At 37.5% G+C, this 18,930-nt stretch overlaps 1 protein-coding gene across 2 annotated transcripts in view; it reads right to left on the reverse strand.

Annotated features, from left to right (window-relative positions):
* Nucleotides 1–18,930, reverse strand: part of SLC39A12 (solute carrier family 39 member 12) — a 71,825-nt gene that overhangs the window by 37,143 nt on the left and 15,752 nt on the right. For both annotated transcript variants that reach the window (XM_036843241.1, XM_036843240.1), the window contains 5 exons: nucleotides 18,632–18,839; nucleotides 11,639–11,811; nucleotides 7,383–7,554; nucleotides 3,444–3,616; nucleotides 578–730 (listed from right to left, as the gene is read on the reverse strand). In XM_036843241.1, the coding sequence (XP_036699136.1) occupies nucleotides 578–730; nucleotides 3,444–3,616; nucleotides 7,383–7,554; nucleotides 11,639–11,811; nucleotides 18,632–18,839 (879 nt within the window). The remainder of the gene's footprint in view (nucleotides 1–577; nucleotides 731–3,443; nucleotides 3,617–7,382; nucleotides 7,555–11,638; nucleotides 11,812–18,631; nucleotides 18,840–18,930) is intronic.

An 18,930-nucleotide genomic window follows, 5' to 3' on the forward strand; every position in this document is an offset into this window, starting at 1 on the left:
GAGCAAAAAGAAACAAAATCTAAAAATAAGCCACACTGCATTTTACATTTCATCATATATGTAGAAATGGATCAAATGCAGGCACAATGAAAGCAATTATTCAAGCTGAAAAAAAGATTTGCTGGAATTCCCACTCCTGAGCTTCTTGTTTGCATAATTTAAATGTCCTTAAGATAGAAAATGATGCATAATTTTCGGAATTTTCAAAGTTTTTGTTTGCTTGTTAATTTGTTTTGGGTTAAGAAAGATACCCAAAACACAGATTGGTAGCTAGGCCTTTAAATCCCTTCATTCTCAGACATGAAATATTCTCCTGTTTCTAAACTAGCCAGGGAGGTCAAATAGGAGGTTGTAATAAGTATAGTAATGGGCCAGCAACAGATGTTTGAAAAATTAATAATCATGCTTATAGGGAAGCTCTCAGTCAGAATGATCTGTGTGTCCTAGAAATCAGAGTCCCATCCCTTAAATAGACAACCTCATGAAGATGTTAATTACTTTTGAACAAGTATTTCTGAAATAAAAGACAAATATCATGAAGCCCTAACATAAAAGATAAACAAAATTTAAAATATACCTCGGCACTTGGTGATACAAGAAGAATAAAACATTTTTCTATTAAGAAGAATCCATGGATGCCTCCAATTAATCCCAACAGTTTCCAAATATGGCCCTTGTTTTCATGGAAATGTCCAAACTCTGAGGCTTCCTGCTTATGTAAACCAAGAACCTAAAAAGAAAAGAGATGGAAAGAAATAACTTTTTTTTTTTTTTTTAGAAATAACTTTTGATGACTTAAATATTATTTAGTAGGTGCACTGTTGAAAATATATTCAATTTCTATTCTGGGGAACCCCATGACAACACCTGAATTCATTCAAAGCCCAGCTTGCTTTTAGATGTATGAATACTTCCACTATATGATTTAATCAGGGCCAAATAAGATGTGAAAAAAGAAAGGAGAACTTTGAAAAGCTTCTGCTAATGAGTAGACTAAAGCCTAAGCTTATTTCAGCAAGTGGCCTAAATTTTCATACATTCTCAGTCCTTTAGCTGAATTTTTTTCCAGTTCAATCCATCCCAATTTGCACAGCAATGCTTTACAACAAATCAATGTTTTTTATATCCAGAACAAATATAAAGATACATTTCATCCAGGGTTTATTCTCCCCATGCCCCATAGCAATTAAAGAAAACTTTTAATAAATGTTCAAATAAGTAAGAAATCCACCTGAAGGACTTTTTCCATCGAGTGCATCCTGTATGCCCAGCAATACTGTCAGCTCTCTGGGACACAAAACGATACTAGAAAAGCGTTAGGAATTTTCCTCTAGTTGACTCATCCCACTGGTTGTCTCATCCATTTGTTGACCTCATGATTTCTTGTGAGCTAGTAAATCATAATGTATCATATTCCCTCCCCAGGAGAAGACAGTTTGAGAAATAGCTCAGTGGTTTCCATATTTAGGATATTACTAACCATTACATTTAGAAAAGAAAAAAATTATATGTGTATATGTTCATCTAAATAGTGTATAGATATTTATGTACGTATGCATATACATATTGATACATATGTATACGTGTGTGAGTATATGTATGGATCTCCATATATACATTGAGTGTATGGACATAACTAAAGACATGTACACATTAGTCCACTTTTTCTTTTGGTAAAGACTTAAAAGGACAGCCACCTAATATTTGGAATTACCATTATGTCACAAAACAGAGGATGTTGTCGTGTCAGAAAAGAAAACAGAGGAAAACCTCACAATTGCAGAATAAAATGTAGATCTTCAAGCTGAATCAATGTAGCTAGTTAAAAGAGGAAATCGTGACAGTGGGATTTTTCTCATTTCCGTGCAGACCTTTAAACACTTGCCTTCGATCACGTTCAGAAACCACTGATTTTTCTAGCATTCCACCCCACCTGTACGGCATCTATCTTCCTCTTCCCATAACTTATGTCCTCCTCTCTTTCCTCAAGTAAAGCAACTGCCTTCTAGGTGAAACCCAGCTAAGTTCCCCTCTGTAATATGTCTCTGTAGGGCCGGTGGAGAGTCCCACTCCCCCCAACGTCCACCCCTGCTGCCTTGGGCTGTGTACTCTCCCACTCGGGGAGACCCAGGCAGCCTTAAGATCCTGTTGCTATTTCCCAGGATCCTGGGCAATAAACAGCTCTGCAGCCACTGCAATGACCTAGAAACAGGCTTCGGCCACCGCCTCAAGCCAGTAAGCCCTGAAATATTTCCAGAAAATTAGATTATAAGGGAAATTAAAACTAATAATGGTTTGTTTCATTTCTCCAATGCTCACTTTGCAATTTTCAGAACATGTAATAATTTTTGAGCCTCTAAGCAACAAGAAGGACCCTGCAGGAAATTGCCAGAGGCTTGTGGAAAATTTTAACATCTCAGACTTTGTGAGAGGTGGGGGAAATCATTTGCTCATCATTATCTACCATAAGAGATTTCAGAAGGGATACATAACCTCATCTGAAGAGCCGCCTCCCTGAACTCTTTTGCATCTCTGGTCCTAATCCTTTCATCTCTGACAAACAAAGAGCCTCCGAAGACTTCAGCAAAGAGCCAGCTTCCTGGAGATTGCATGTTTCTTAAAGGAAATCTAGATGCTAATAGTTGGGCAAGAAAGAGAAATTCATTTCGATGGTTCAAACGAAGAGAGGTTAATGGTGGTGCTATGACAGAGGTGTGGGCAGGTGTCAAGGGTATGAACGAGGGATAATGAGACACCCGGAAACTGGCAACCCCAGGGAACCATTATCACTCTTAGGGCTGAAAGGGCAAAGGGCAAAGGTTGGAAATAACTGAAGCTCAATTACTGAAGCTCAGTGGGAGATGAAGTTAGGGAGGAGGTCTCCTGCAGGAGGTGTATTACTGAGGGTAATCAGCTGCTTCTAGAGCCAGTGCTGGAGGGAGGGAGTGGGGAAGAGATACCCCTGTCACTCTCTCCTCCTGCCCTGGCTTTTCTGTTGTGCACCCACTGGGGGAACTCAAACAACAGTCCAGCCTGCAAGGGAGCTGAGGAGGTGCCATCTTCAGGGGCAGAAAAGACAGCAGAGAAGAGCAGAGCATGGATCTGATGAGTTCTGGAGGCCACCGGAGAAAAACCAGTACATCTTATGGCCCATTCGTTTTTATTTATAGATACGTACACTTCCTGAATTTTTGTTAATAGGAATCCATATCTGATCACATAGTTCTAAATTTCAAAAATAAGAATAACCTGGTGGATCTAATGATTAATCGTCTCTTTACTCCTACCAGGGCTTTGGGGAAATAATACTGATTATCAAGGAAAACACTGGCCACTGTATCTATGCACCCACGCCACTGTGAAATTCTGCATAAACACCTCCAGTGGCACAAAGTAAGGAGAAATTAGCAACACTCCATCTGAAACGGAAAATAGCCGCTTACCTGAGGGATCAAATGCAGAAGAGCATCCCCAGAAAGTGTCCCAACAGCCAGACCCACAAACAGCTGTAAAATGAGCCTGTAGTTCTCCTCGCAGCAGTGGAAAAGGATCAGGGTCGTCCCGAGCATGGAGCCCAGCGTGAGCAGCGTTACTGCCATGGTGCTGTAGCCGTATTCTGAGCCCAAAAGGAGATTGCAAAACAGTCAGAGCCCCTGTGAGGGCCTCTGCCAGCGAACATGCTAGAAGAACCCAGCCTATACTATAACCAATAGGGATACAAAATTGTTTTGTGAGTGCTATATTGGGTAAAAGGTTTCAAGGTTTTAATTTGCAAGGAAAAGAATGAAAAGACTTTCTCCAAATTACTCTGTTGCTTTGAAGTTATCCTGACTACCCCTTATGAAAAAAATCACCATAGCAAGCAAGGAGCTAGCTTACCTCCTACCCCCAAAGAAAATAATTTCTCTCACTTTAAACTACAACCTCTATTGACAGACACTGGTAATATTTGTCATTTCATTTCATTGAAACATTTTGAAGGCAAGGAAGCAATGTTACAGAAGGAGCATATAGTTTGGGCCACTGTAGATCAATATTTGTGGACAAAATGAGTACTTTCTTACAAAAATTCTCAAAATTATTTGTAATGTCAGAAGTGTTTATTATTCTCAGTGACTAAAACGAGCGATTGTATTGGTAAAAACTGATCAGTCAATGTGTAATGGATGATAATATAAATTTGGACAGCCTACCTTTTGGATTATTGCAGTAAGTTTTTATAACCCCTAAAATTTATTCTGTATTTCTAAGCTTCTAGATTTTTTAAATGTTCAGAAAGTGCAATTTTTTACAATTATTCAAACAGAAACAAATATGTAGGAGGGGAGAAGAAATAAAAGGGTAAAGGAAGAAAGGAAAGAGAAAGATTAAGAGGAAGAAATGGCTTTCAGAGTCAAGTATATATGATTTGGGGATAAACAATATTCACACACCATTTTCCTTTGGTTGCAGATATTCAGAGAGAATACTCTGTTTCAACTTAGAAGTTACTAATGTCAGGCCAAATGGTTTGTAAACAATGAAGGTAGGTAATTACAAAATTAAAGTATCATTTCCTTTCGTGACCACAGATCGATAAAAAATCAAACAATTTCAGCTATCATACTATTGCACTTAAAGCCCATTGTGGATTTTAAGAAATTACCATCTTAAAATGTGTTATAATTGAAGATGTTGCATTCTCATCATTCTTGTACTTTTCCGGGACATTCGTTCTCCACAGTAGGTCATGTGAATGACACTAGCTGGTAAAATGACAATGGGCTTGTGATGTGAAGAGGACCCTTATCGAATTATAAGCTCTAAATTATACAGAGATCGAACATTAAAATAAAGTTGGTAGTGTACTCAGAGGAGGCAAAAAACTTTCACACTTTGATTTTTCCCACTCTCACCGCTACTCCTTCGCTGCTAGGGAAATCTATAAAACGGCTGTTATTCAACAAATACAGAGTTTCAGTTTTGCAAGATGAGGCATTTCTAGAGATCTGTTGCAGAGCAATGTGAAAATATTTAATACTACCGAACCGTACACTTAAAAGGGTTGAGATGGTAAACTGCATGTATTTTTTACGACATGGAAAAAAAATAACAGAAATAGTCTGGAATGATCATACACCTGCCTAGAGGTTTTATTTTGCTCTAATTTAATACCTATGTTGTTAAAAAATCCCTAGAGATATTTAACCAAGTTTCACATCCCATTCTTCCACAAATAGACTCTCAGTGGGAAAGTGATTCTTCTTGACTAACAGATAAATTAAAGACATTTGAAGTTTAACATGAGCACCTGGGTGCCTAATAAAGTTCAAAGTTGCCACATTTTTATGTTGGCTACAAAAGATCAGGAAATGTCAGGAACTCAACAAGGACAAATTAGGGGCTGACATTTCCCAGGCAAAAGGCCAAGTTTCAAGTTCTTCAATTCTTTTACTTTCTCCATTGTCCTGAGGACAGCTACAGTGTGGTTTTGGAAGAGAAAGGATGTTTCATTCCTTGGGAGCTTGTAAATCTTCCTAGGTCTCCTGTGAGTCAGTTTTACCTGCTCTTGTGTGGCAAGAACAGTCTGAAAACCACAAAATCTCTGACTTTCGTGGTCACCAGACTCCGCTGACTTACTCTAGTCCCCTACATAGTGTCATGGCATCTTGATTGGAGTCAGATTTGATATAAATCTTTCCCATCCTTACAACAGAACTGGACCTACCAACTAAATTCTTAACCAATCCTGAGCAGCTCCTTTGAACAGGTCTGAAACAATTTCTACACGGCCATAGCCTTCTTTCCTGGAAATTCAGTTGAAGGTGGTGCTTAGGGGTTGAGTTTCAGCGTACTGAACACTGTGTTCTTAATAAGGTCTCCCTGTGTCTTCCCCTCTTTAACATCTTACATTCCTGTAATTTCAAAAGGCCAACAACACAAACCTTTCTCTTTAGTTATATGATACAACATTTTAAATTGAGGGTGGTGGTGTTTTTCCAGGTTCTTTAGTGAGTATGACTTGTTTGGATTTTTCTCAGGAAGACTATTTCCTAGAAGGGTCTAGAAGTTCATTAAAAAGGGAATTAAGCTTTTTTCATGGATCTTCAGTCCAAAACCCTGTTCCCAATTGGCCTGTATAACCAGACCCCGTGCCAGGGAGGTATCTGGTTATACAGATCCATTTTTGAGCCATCTCTGACCACAAGGTATTGAATTATTTAGCTGCTCACTTTGAATGAAGCTTTTTTTCCTCTCAGAAAAGTGGAGTCTTAGATATATAGACCTGGCATGTTTTTGTTCACAATCTTCAAATGAATCACTCGATGTAGAATCCATTATGAGTTAGAAATAAGTAACTGAACAATTCTGCTATGATGGGCATTGCAGACAACCTCAAAGAGAAAGAAAAGCAGTTCTGAAAACTATGTAAGGCCCTCAGATCAATGGTAATATTTTAAATATAGTTAAATGTCATATTTTTACTATCCATCATAGATGTTCTTAGGCCACCATTTTTTTTCTTTTTTTCTTTTTGCCTTTTAAATGGCAGGTGCTTTGAATTTACAGAATGCATTTTTGTACGCATTAGCCCATTGGAACTTCACTGGTATACTGTGAAGTCTTAGCAGCGGTGCTCACCTACTGCAGTGATGTTATGGGTCACAGGTGAGTGTAAATATTGATCCTTTCACTTCCTGACACTGCCAACCACAACCCAGAGGCTGGTACCTCCTTGCACTGGTCACCTCCATCCCAGAACAGACTCTTTGGTTTACCCCAATGTGCCTTCATTTTTACTGTGTGCCATAATGTGGAAATGGATAGGAAGCCCTGTAATATCACTGCTTCCCACTGTGCAGAGAAAGAGACGGGCTTGGGATATAAAGAGATTGCTGAAGATATATGATATATGCCAACAGAGTTGGCTGGGGAAAGAAGGCATGACTCAGCTCTGCCTTTCTGACCCCGACACTGATGTTCTTTCTCATATAACATGCCACATCTCAACTATGGACTTCGAAGCTGGTCCATGCTTGAGTCAAATACAGGGAACAAACTTGATTTATATAAGTTATACACAAAATATAAAATATTTGTTGAAAGGCAGTATAGCATAGGTGGTTAAAAACAGCCTGTCTGGGTTTGAATCCCAGCTCTATCACTTACCAGCTGTGTGTCCGCGGGCAAGTCACTTAACTTCTATGTGCTTCAGTTTCCTCATCTCTAAAGTGAGGATAATAATAATAATTTCTAGCTGGTAGCACCGTGTGAGGACTCAATGAGCTGATCAATGTAAAATGCTTAGAGCGGTGCCTGGTATATGGTACGTATCCTTCACTCACCGTCATTATTGCATACACTGTGTGCATTAGCTTTCCGAGTGAAGAACCAGAACTTACTCTCTGGAGTGGGGGGTGCCAGCTTTGCTTGTTGGTCCTGGGGCAGCTGGCAAGAACAGCTCAGTAATTGCTGGATGATTCCCGGACTCATTTGCTTAAAGTCCTCCTTAGAAATGGCTGAAAGCTTGTTCTGTAGAAATATCTCCACCAATTGTCCAGCAGAGAAGCAAGTCTGTAGGAGGAAGAACATACACTGCTACCATCCTCAGCACTGAACCAAATTCCCCATCGACTACCATTCTTGAGGAGTCAGAAACAAGTGGAAGGGCTCAAGTCAGCTCTTCCACACGAAGCCATTACTGTGTGTGTCTCCCTGAAGACTTTTGCCCATAAATAATTCCCCAGGATTATCTTTCATCTCTGATTAAAGCAGCTGTATCTCACTTTCAATCTGAGTATTATATAGTAGGAGTTTTGCACACTTTTTTCTTTCCTGAAGAGATGCACCGTGTTTTACAACGTGTTGGATAGTGTTCTAACCAGCAGCCTGAGGAAACCTTGAGGGCGGATGGCTTTGTATTAGTAACAAAGCTAAAACTTCACAGGATAAACAGGAGCTCTGAGGTATGAGGTCCTCGTCTTTAATATTCTCTGATTTAGTAAGCCTTTGTAGGCAACATGCATTTTCAAAAGCAATAAAAGTAAAGGTAATATTTTAAAAAGTGAATGCCATATCAACTCGCTGGTGTGTAAACACTGAACGATATGGTTACCTCTGTCCCTTGACAGCCTTCCACCACAAAAACAACGGAAATCACTGCTATTGCCTACTGATTTCACTAATTTTTATCTAGATCTTTGTGATTTTTTTCATATTGTGTAGGGATATTTATGAGATAAGAAGTAGAAGCAAACAACAAACGAAACGGGTCTCTAAAAATTGCCTCAAAGCATCTGTCCATTTCAGAAGTGTTAAGGGCTGACATTTTGTGCATCAAAAATTACACGGAAACGTTTTCATATGTGGATGAGAAGGGTGTACAGTTTCACTAGCACAAATGGGTGTCTTCTATTGAAATAAGACCTCAATGCAAGATCAGTGCGATCTTTAGTTACAGTAAGGTATCTTTAAAAAAGTCAGTGATGTATACAAGGACTGTCTGATCTGCCATGCTGTAGAAAGTAGGGATTTTAAACAAAGGCACATGGCTAATGAGAAAATAATGATGACACATTTGCTGGTTTCTCCCACACAAAAAATCCTTTGGGATGATTCCAAGGGTTAAAGAGCTTTATCTTGATTGGGAGATGTTTGGCTGCATGGAAAAGAACCTACTCAAACAAGCAGACACCAAGAGGAGGATGCAAGAAGCTTACAGAGGATGTCTGAGATGGGAAGCACAGCCACATTTCAAGAGGAACTGAACCGGAAGCTGGAAAATTAGAACCAATGACTTTTCTCTGTCTTTTTTGGGGGCTTAGTATTTTCTTCTTTCTGTTTCCCTCTGCAGACACCTACTTCCTTCCAAAGTCTGGTCTTCTCTCTTTAATAAACACATGGCCATATAAGCCCTGACCCTAAAGTGACCTTTCCATCCAAGAACCCAAGACTGGATTGAGTCTGCAAATCCTGACAGATCTGATTGGTTCAGCAAAGCTATAGATGGGTTTTCTTGGTCAAATACCCATTTGATTCCTTCAGTTTTGCCCCCGAGATAGGAGGTGGGACCATGCTCTTCAAACATGGCTGCGGGACGCAGCACTGCGGGTGAGAAAGCCCTTTCCCAGAAAGGGATTGGGCAAGAACTCCAAAAGTTTTCTACTACAAGAAGCAGCAGCAGAAAGCTAAACTTGTGATCTTTTTCCCTTTATCAAAATAATTTACACCAAAGACAATAGTCTCTTTTGCTTCATGTATTAATCATGGAATAGAATTACTTCATCATTAAAAATACTGGCAACAATAAAGGGAAACTAACAACAAACTTCTGATAATGAATCCTTCCTAATAAACATTCTCATTGAAAATATGCCTGCCTGGGAAGTAAGAGAGTGGAAAGATAAACATGAAAAGAATGCCATGCATCTTCCCGCAGTTCATTGTCAAGGAATTGAATAGTTTCTAGTTTTAGAATACCTTCTCATAGAGTAAGGTTATTCTATTATAAGCTTCTATGCCCTTGATATTTACTTGCTGTTCCTGTACTGTTTAGGTTATTGTTGCATTAAATTTCTTCTGAAATCACTAACACAAATGTCCTTAAAGGGGATTCATTACATCCTATAAAATTTTGGTAGACAAAATGTTCTTAATGAAGAAGAAAATAGAATGGAAATTTAGATTATCCAGTCCCTAACCTTTGAAATAGCTTTATTCCTTCACATAAAACTTCAACATACTTGTACACTTGTGTTGAAATCATCAGATTTCTGTGGAAACTTTACAAACACATTCTGAAGTGTTGCTTCTTGAACTTTAGTTTTGAGAATCCCTTGGAGGGCTTGTTAAAAGACTGGGCGATGAGCTCCACAAATGTAGGGTATAATTCAGTAGATTCCGGGGTGGGACCTGAGAATTTCCATTTCCAACAAGGTCCCAGGTGCAGCCGACACTGCTGGTCTGGGGACAACGCTTTGAGAATCACTGGTCTAAATAATACAGGCAGGATCTCCAGATCTAGCCTCTTACCTTAGGGTCCCCTCAGAAGTCACAAAGAAAGTGACATGTTGGAACAGAGAAGAAGTGAGAAAGAGGTTGTTTTCTTTATCTTGCAGAGTCAGCATAGAAAATGATGATTACTATTCTTAGAAGATGCATGCCTTAAGTAGGTAACCCCTAAATTTTGAGAAATAACCTTCATTCTTTATGCAAATAGGGTCTCTGTCAGACAAATGGGTTCCCTTCTAAGAGCTGGCCCTGAAGAAATATTTAAAGAGACTTCACAAACAAGGATTAATACAGGCATCAACTCTTGTTACCTTCAGTTGAATACACTAAGTGTGAGTTTGAAAGAAATCAGCTTTAATTGATGCTTTTGATATGTGGCCTAATTAATAGAAATTCACTTTTTAAAATACATCATAGCAAAAATATGTGATAATGCCCAATCATTCATAACTTACAGGAACGACCTTCACTGTTGTTAGGAATATGTAAGGATTTTTCCTCTTTTAAAATACAGATTGTGTTATTAAACAATTCCTATTAAGGAATATTAACTCATCCAAGATATAAATAACAAAAATAGTTTTATTTCTTTAAATCAACATTTCTCAAACAGCATAGTTGTTCAGAGCACAGAATATGCCATCAGACAAGCTATGTATATACCTCAGTTTCTGTGAACTTAAGCAACTACTTATTAGCTCCATGCCTCAATTTCCTAATCTGTAGGATGCAATCATATAACCTAACTTCATACAGCTGTTGTAATAATTACACGAAGAATGCAGGTGAAATTGTGCAGTGTCTCATACATACTATTAATTTACTCATTAAATGTAAGCCATTATCATGGAATATCAACTTTTCAAGATTTTAAATAATAAGGGCAGGGAAGGTTTCTATGTGTAAAAGAGTCTGAAAAATGCTGGATTCAATAAGATTAAAGAATTTTATTTACTAATGGACCTCCCCAGACACATTAATATGCTACAGTGCAATATGCATCTTCAGTATTTCCCAATCAGATTTGACCATAGCACCCCTTTTCAAGAATTATCTAGGTAGACTAGTGAATGTACTTTGGAACACAACCTTAGGAAATAAGAATATGAACATGTTTATAGGCTCATATATCACCTTTTCTCAAAAACCTTCTCAGTGCTACCTACTATACAGATATTTCTCTGTTGCTCACAATCCAAAGTAATCTCTTCATAATCTAACCTAACTTTAAAGTGTTCATTCATCATTGTAAGTTTTTATATAATGTCTATATCCTCCCACTACCCTGTTAGCTCCATAGGAGCCGTGCCTACTTTTGTTCAATTATCTATCCCTGGTGCCCATGATGGTGACTAGCACATAGTAAATGCTCACAGGTTTGCTGAATTAATTATTCATGCATTCAGTATGGACCCAGCGGAGGAAAGAGTAATATATATCATTCTCCTAAATATCTTGACCTCAAGTTTATGTCTATAGAGACCCACTTGTAAAAAGAAAAAACCCTGCCCACACTGTGGAAATAGAATATTTTTACATTTAAGGAAATCTACATTATCCTTTAACTTTTCAACAACTCTTAGAGAATGTTCACAGCTACTTCCTTTGACAATAGCAAATGATGGTACAAGAGGAATAATGACAATACCTGATCCCAGGAAATTGGACTGTCATCTGATTCTGGGTCCTCGGATACAGATAGATTAGGGTAGGCCCAATCATGGATTGTTAGGTTGTTTTGTTTCCTTTGAAGTTGATGGATTCTATCTTTTCTGATACAGGTATTTTTAGTCCAGAGAGTATTGAGGAGTTGGTCTAGTTCTAGAAATTTCAAACAAAATCTGGTGTCACATAGAATGAAGAGAGGCCAGCTTCAGAATAATCACAATTTCACACGGCCACAGCATAGATATTTACTAAGTAAATTTCTAAGTTCTAATGAAAAGCCAAGGTTTTACTCTGAACAAGAATAGAGAGCATTTAGGGACTTCCCTGGTGGTCCAGTGGTTAAGACTCTGTGCTTCCAATACAAAGGGTACAGGTTCAATCCCTGGTCAGGGAACTAAGATCCCACATGCTGCATGGTGTGGCCAAAAAAAAGAATAAAGAGTATTTATACTTCACATGGTTAATGATTCTCTCACAAGATCTTGAGATCTTAGGGCTGAACCATGATGAAATGAGCAATTCCAAAAATGGAGTGCCTTCTGGTAAGTCAACTAATTCTTTTTCTAGGTGTTCCCTATACAAATGTAAACAAAAGATGAAACTGATTTAATCCTTAGAAAATTTATTCCCTTTAGGCACTATACATCCTTAGTAGATTAACTATAACTTTAATGTAAAGTCAATCTAATCATTTTCCTCTTCAGTGTTTAATGCAGGAGAGAAACAGGAATTGAAAAGCAGCTGAGATTACTGGGACAAATGAGACTTCATTTTCTAATGCTACTGTGGTATGGTTGTCAGTTTACAGACTGCAGTTTAGTTTCCCTTGGTACAGCTGTAGCCTTAAAAAACGATTGACAATTTTCACTGCAAAGTAAGGGAGCTGCTACAGTGGAGGATTACTGGACTGAATGTCAATATTATGACATGGTATGAGTGTGTTTCATGTTTGGTAATTGCAATCATTGTTGCTTTTGTTGTGGTCATCCATGTACAATGCTTGATGCCAGTGTATTTATCTCTTGTAAAAATAAAATACAGTGTGTGTGTGTGGGAAAAAAAAAAAAACGATTGATACAGAGAACAATTGAATATTATGGTGAATTTCTTGGGATTTATTTATCTTTCTACTTGTGAAAAAAATACCCCTGGTGTTTTCCTAAATGTTACCGTCAGTAGTAGACTACAAACTAGAATTACTACAATATTTTATTTTAAATGGCCAGTTTCAACAACAACAAAAAAAACAAAACAAAAAAAGAGAGAGAGAGACCTGCAAAGAAATGCGGAAGTGTGACTCAGAGTCAGGGAAAAAAGCAGTCAATAAATATGTATCCGAGTATTCCCAGATGTTGGATTTACCAGACAAAGACTTCAAAGCAGTCATTATAAGTATGTTCAAGGAACTAAAGAGAATAATATTTGAGAAATTAATGGAAAGTATGACAATAATAAATTAATAAATAGCAATTTTCAATCAGGAGATCAAAACTATATAAAAGTCTAAATGGAAATTCTGGAGTAGAAGAACAGAATAAATGAAGTGAAGAATTCACTAGAGGAGTGCAACAGCATATTGAGATGGTAGAAGAAAGAACTGCTGAATATGGGGATAAATTAATAGAAATAATCTAATCTGAAGAGCAAAGAGAAAAAGAAAGAACAAGTCTCAGAGACCTGTGGGGAACAGCAAATATACTGACCCATATGTAGTGGCAGTCACTTGGAGAGAAGAAAGAGAAAGAAGTAGAAAAAGATATTGGAGAAAATAATGGCTAAAAACTTTCTGAATTTGATGTAAAACCTTAATCTACAATGTTCAAGAAATTCATCAGAGGGAATTCCCTAGTGGTCCAGTGGCTAGGACTCCATGCTCTCACTGTCAAGATCCCAGGTTGGGGAAATAATATGGGGTGTGGTCAAAAAACAAACAAACAAAACAAAACAAAAGAAGCTCATCAGACATCAAGTAGGATAAATATAAAAGATCCAAACCCAGACAAAGTCAAACAGTTGAAAGTCAAAGACAAAGATATATCTTGAAAGCAGTGATGGAAAAATGACTCATCACATACCAGGGAGCATTGATACAATCAATAGCTGACTTCCCATCTGAAATATAGAGGCCAGAAAGTAGTGGAATAAGATGTTCAAAATGCTGAAAGAAAAAACGGTCAATTAAGGATTTAATATCCAGCAAAACAACCCTTCAAAATGAAGGTGAGGAAGCAACCTAGGTGTCCATCGACAGACGAATGGATAAAGATGTGGCACATATATACAATGGAATATTACTCAGCCATAAAAAGAAATTAAATTGAGTTATTTGTAGTGAGGTGGATGGACCTAGAGTCTGTCATACGGAGTGAAGTAAGTCAGAAAGAGAAAAACAAATACCGTATGCTAACACATATATATGGAATCTAAAAAAAAAAAAAAGGACCTGAAGAACCTAGGAGCAGGACAGGAATAAAGATGCAGACGTAGAGAATAGACTTGAGGACACGGGGAGGGGGAAGGGTAAGCTGGGACGAAGTGAAAGAGTGGCATGGACATATATACACTACTAAATGTAAAACAGCTAGTGGGAAGCAGCCGCATAGCACAGGGAGATCAGCTCGGTGCTTCGTGACCACCTAGAGGTGTGGGATAGGGAGGGTGGGAGGGAGACGCAAGAGGGAGGGGATATGGGGATTTATGTATACATATAGCTGATTTATTTTGTTATACAGCAGAAACTAACGCACCATTGTAAAGCAATTATACTCCAATAAAGATGTTAAAAAAATAATATAAATAATAAATGAATTTTAAAAATGAAGGTGAAATAAAATTATTCCCAGATAAACAATGAATGGAGAATTCATTAGTAGCAGAACTGTCTTACAAGAAACACTAGATGAAGTTATTTAAGCTGAAAAGAAATGATCTGAATAGTAAGTCAAGTCCACAGGAAGAAATGAAGAGTACTAGAAATGTAAATATGTGGGTTAATATAAAAGACTATAAATATATTTCTTTATCATTGTTCTCTCAACTCAATGAGGAAACAAACTTTTCTTTCAAATTCTAAAACATGATAAGGGTACAGACCATTCTCAAAATATTTACCATTATATTGGGGTTATTAAGCAATGTAACTAGATGACAAAGAAAAGAGACACACGAATTGAAAAAGAAGAGGCAAAACTGTCTGAAAATGCTAAAAAAATTAGGGCAAAAGAAAATGAAAGATTTAATCATGGAACAGGTTATAAAATTAATCTAAAAAAAATCACTAACCTTCACATAGACAAAGACCAGTTAGAAGCTGTAATGAAAGAGAGGACCCCAGGTAAGGGAGACAAAAGGAAAGTTAAATGCCTAGGTATAAATGTACCAGGAAATGTCTAAAACCTATGTGAGGGAAATAACAAAACACTCCACAAAAGCACACATGTAGATATGCACAAATAGAAATACTATGGGATATAAAAATGCAATATCTTATAAATATCATTTCTAAGTTATTATAATTATTTTGCAATTATAATAAAATTATCACAGGGTTATTTTTTCCTAGAGCTTGACAGTTAGGTGATATTTGTTAGGAAGAGTGAACAAGCCAGGAAGACCCTGAAAAGAAGAGCAATGAAGAAGGCTAGCTCTATCAGAAATTAAAATATACTATAAAGCCACTATAAGTAAAACAGTACAGTACTGGCACATGGATAGACAAGTGGGCCAATAGAACAGAATGGAAAACAGAAATAGACCTGATTGCATTTATCATTTTATCATATAAAAGCAGCATCTCAAACCAGTGGAGGAAATAATTTCCACTTCATTTTAAATAAAAGGTATAAAGAAAACTGCATAGTCATATAGAGAAAATAAACTGGATCTAATCCTCACAACATGCACCAGAATTAATCCTAAATGGATCAGAAATGCAAACATACAAGTACTAGAAGAAAACACAAGTAACTTCTTCTATAACCTGGGAATGTGGGAAACTTTCTTAACTCTAACTCAAAATCTGAAAGCAATAAGAGAAAAGTTTGATTAATTGGTTTATATAAAGATAAAAAATATTTGGAGAAACAATTATCCCAGGTTACGCAGAAAATGTACAAGATGAACCTGGAATATTTTATATTGGAGAGCAAGGGAGATATAAAATGTATTAAGGGTTTTGACAAAAGGACTTACAGCCACCTTGAATAAGATTCCACTTGTCAAAGAGGGAACGATCTGAGTACCAAAAGGATAATAATGACAATAGATTGAGAGATAAGAAATCATAATGATATAAAAAGAAAAGCTCATTGTTCCTTGAAGGATGCAAGGAAACTATGTTATTATTTTGTAAAGTGGTAAATTAAAGAATCAAGAGTTTATCCTTACTTTCCTTTAAGAACCTCAATAAAATGAAATTGTGGTGAGGGAAAGATTTTCCACTATAGAATTATTACACTGAAACATGAAGAAGAACTGAGAGAATTAGAAGATCACCACTGTGTAAGCCCCAAACACTTGATCAATCTAGGCAATGACCATCAATAGCTTATAAGTTCTCAGAAAGAGACAACCAGATGTTATGTGCTGCCGATGGAAGATACCAACAATCAGACTGTAGCCCCAAATAAATAAACAACCTAAAACTAATCAAACCTCTACATATAAAAATCAATATACATGAAACACGGTGCATAGAAACACATGTAAGGGACTTCCCTGGTGGCGCAGTGGTTAAGAATCTGCCTGCCAATGCAGGGGACAAGGGTTCGTGCCCTGGTCCAGGAAGATCCCACATGCCATGGAGCAACTAAGCCCGTGTGCCACGACTATTGAGCCTGCACTCTAGAGACCACGAGCCACAACTACTGAGCCCATGCGCCACAACTACTGAAGCCCGCGTGCCTAGAGTCCATGCTCCTCAACAAGAGAAGCCACCAAAATGAGAAGCCCGCGCACAGCAACGAAGACCCAGGGCAGCCAAAAATTAATTAATTAATTAATTTTAAAAAAAAAGAAACACATGTAAAATGAGTAGGAATGCAATCAGCAAAATCCAGATGGGATCAATGATCCCTTTTCTTTTTTTCAACAAAAAATTTACAACAAAATAGAATGGAGGGGAAGGGCATGACACCTATCAAAAGTAAAACGTCAGAGACATACCAATGATTCACATTTATGGACCTTATTTAGATCCTGGTTCAATAAAAACTAAAAATATTTTTTAAAAAGCAGAAAAATGTGAACATGAAGGAAAATTTTATGATATTAAGGAATCATTCATTTTTTTTAGCTGTGATATTTGTAATAGATGCTTTTTAAAAAATCCTCCTCTTTTAGAGATTCATACAGAAATATGTACAGGTTGATTATTTGCTTCAAAATAATCAAGTGATTGGGAGAGGATGGAGGCAAATATAAGATTATCCAGTTGCTGTTAATTGTTAAGGCTGGGGACTGCGTACCTGGGGGTACACTATTTTATTGTTTCTACTTTTATTTTTAACAATCTCTGTAATAAAAACATTTAAAAAAAATTTTTTTAAATACCATACTTTCTCCCCCCTACCCCAAAATACAGTTAGTATCAGTAGAGCCCTAGCTCAGAGGCAGTTGTTAGAAAAAAATGCCTTGGGGCCTCTGGAATAAGCATCTAATTGCACTGGAAGGGGATGGAATTCTGACTTCTCAAATGCAAAAGTGGCTGCTTTGTGCTCAAGTGGGTGATACTGAACACCTCTCACAAACAAATATTTTAGTTTTTTTATCCAGGGTCCATGACGGTCAATATCTAGACAACTTGTCTTCATCTTACAGTACAGCTTGCCTCTAACTGTATTCTGTATTCCGGTCTGATGGCTCTTCCTATTTCTTAGAGTGATTGAGCCTTCAAGTGGCATACATTTTTATTTGAAAAGGGAAATCATTGCATTCCTTTGGTTGATATGGAAACTGTCCTGCTAAAACTCAATCACTCAAAATCTGAATTTAGCAATTCCTGTTTCCTACATCAAAATCATTCTCAGCGTAGCATGTTTTTCCCCGGCCTATTTCCTAGTGATGACATCTACGTAACACGATTGATTTATACTTCAACTTTCATCTTAATAAAGATTTATTTCTCTCATTTCTTAAAGCAAATACAAACGAATTGCAGAAAAACACACCTGTCGTTCAGTGGGTTAGACAAACAAGTCAGTTCTGCATGGAACTGTATGATTCCTAGCTCTTGATCCCTTTCAGAGTTGGAAGATTTATCTAGATCATGAGGGTGTTGCTGGTACCTTGGAAAATTTGTATTTCTCTTCTATGTTGTGACTTCCCAAGAGGAAGTATGTGGCCTTGGTGTGTGTGCAAAGCAGGGCATTCTGATGCAGATGAAAAAATAAGTCATTTCACTCTTAATGTCTTGTCAAGTACAAAGAAATGTGTGAAACAAACATTCTGATTCCTTTCGTGATGTCTTATTTTACCTCAGATCCCTAAAATGCTGGCAGTCACGAATGTAGTCAGGATGCATATTTTACAGTACTTTTATTTAACATTAAATGACTTATTTTTATGGTTCCAAGCAAACTGCTACCAAGCCTCTTGCACCCTTTAGAATACTATTTTATCCTTCTACATGATACTCTGTCCCCCCGGGCCCAGCACTTTGTAGCAAACAGGAAAGTGTTCAGTTAGTACTAGTAGCAGATCATAAAAGTCTCTCCCTTTGGCTCTCCATCCACAATTTCATCATCCCTGCTCAAATGAGCTGAGTGCATATTTTTGCCTTATCACCACATACATATCATAGCATGTCTGCCTTGAAAAGGCCCCCTGGGCTGTCTCACTACATACTGAGATTAAAAGGGTGTTTAAAACATACCTGGACAAATTCAGTCATCGCAATGATTCTGCTTTTGTTTTTGGCACAGTTTATGTTTAGTAGGTGTGACGGGGAAGTGAAATTCATGAAAAGCATCCTTACCTGATAGATGGAGAGTATTTGTACTATTCAAGGAACTGAAAATATATTCTGTAAAATAGTCTGGGGACGGCAAGTTTCTTTGTCCCAGACAAACACCTTGGAGGGACAAAGCAATGATTGTCTCCGCCAACTGAGGAAGTGTATTTTCATCGGCACCATCACTGCTTGAGACACCAGATTTTTTCTGCAGCACTTTGGTTTCCATACACTGAAATCAGACACAAAGTAAAAAGAAAATTCTAACTTTTGTAATTATTCTGATTAGAACATCTCTAGGATTTCCCAAAAAGACAAGGAAT

The sequence above is a fragment of the Balaenoptera musculus genome, chromosome 2, assembly GCF_009873245.2.
Source record: "Balaenoptera musculus isolate JJ_BM4_2016_0621 chromosome 2, mBalMus1.pri.v3, whole genome shotgun sequence".
NCBI lineage: Eukaryota > Metazoa > Chordata > Mammalia > Artiodactyla > Balaenopteridae > Balaenoptera > Balaenoptera musculus.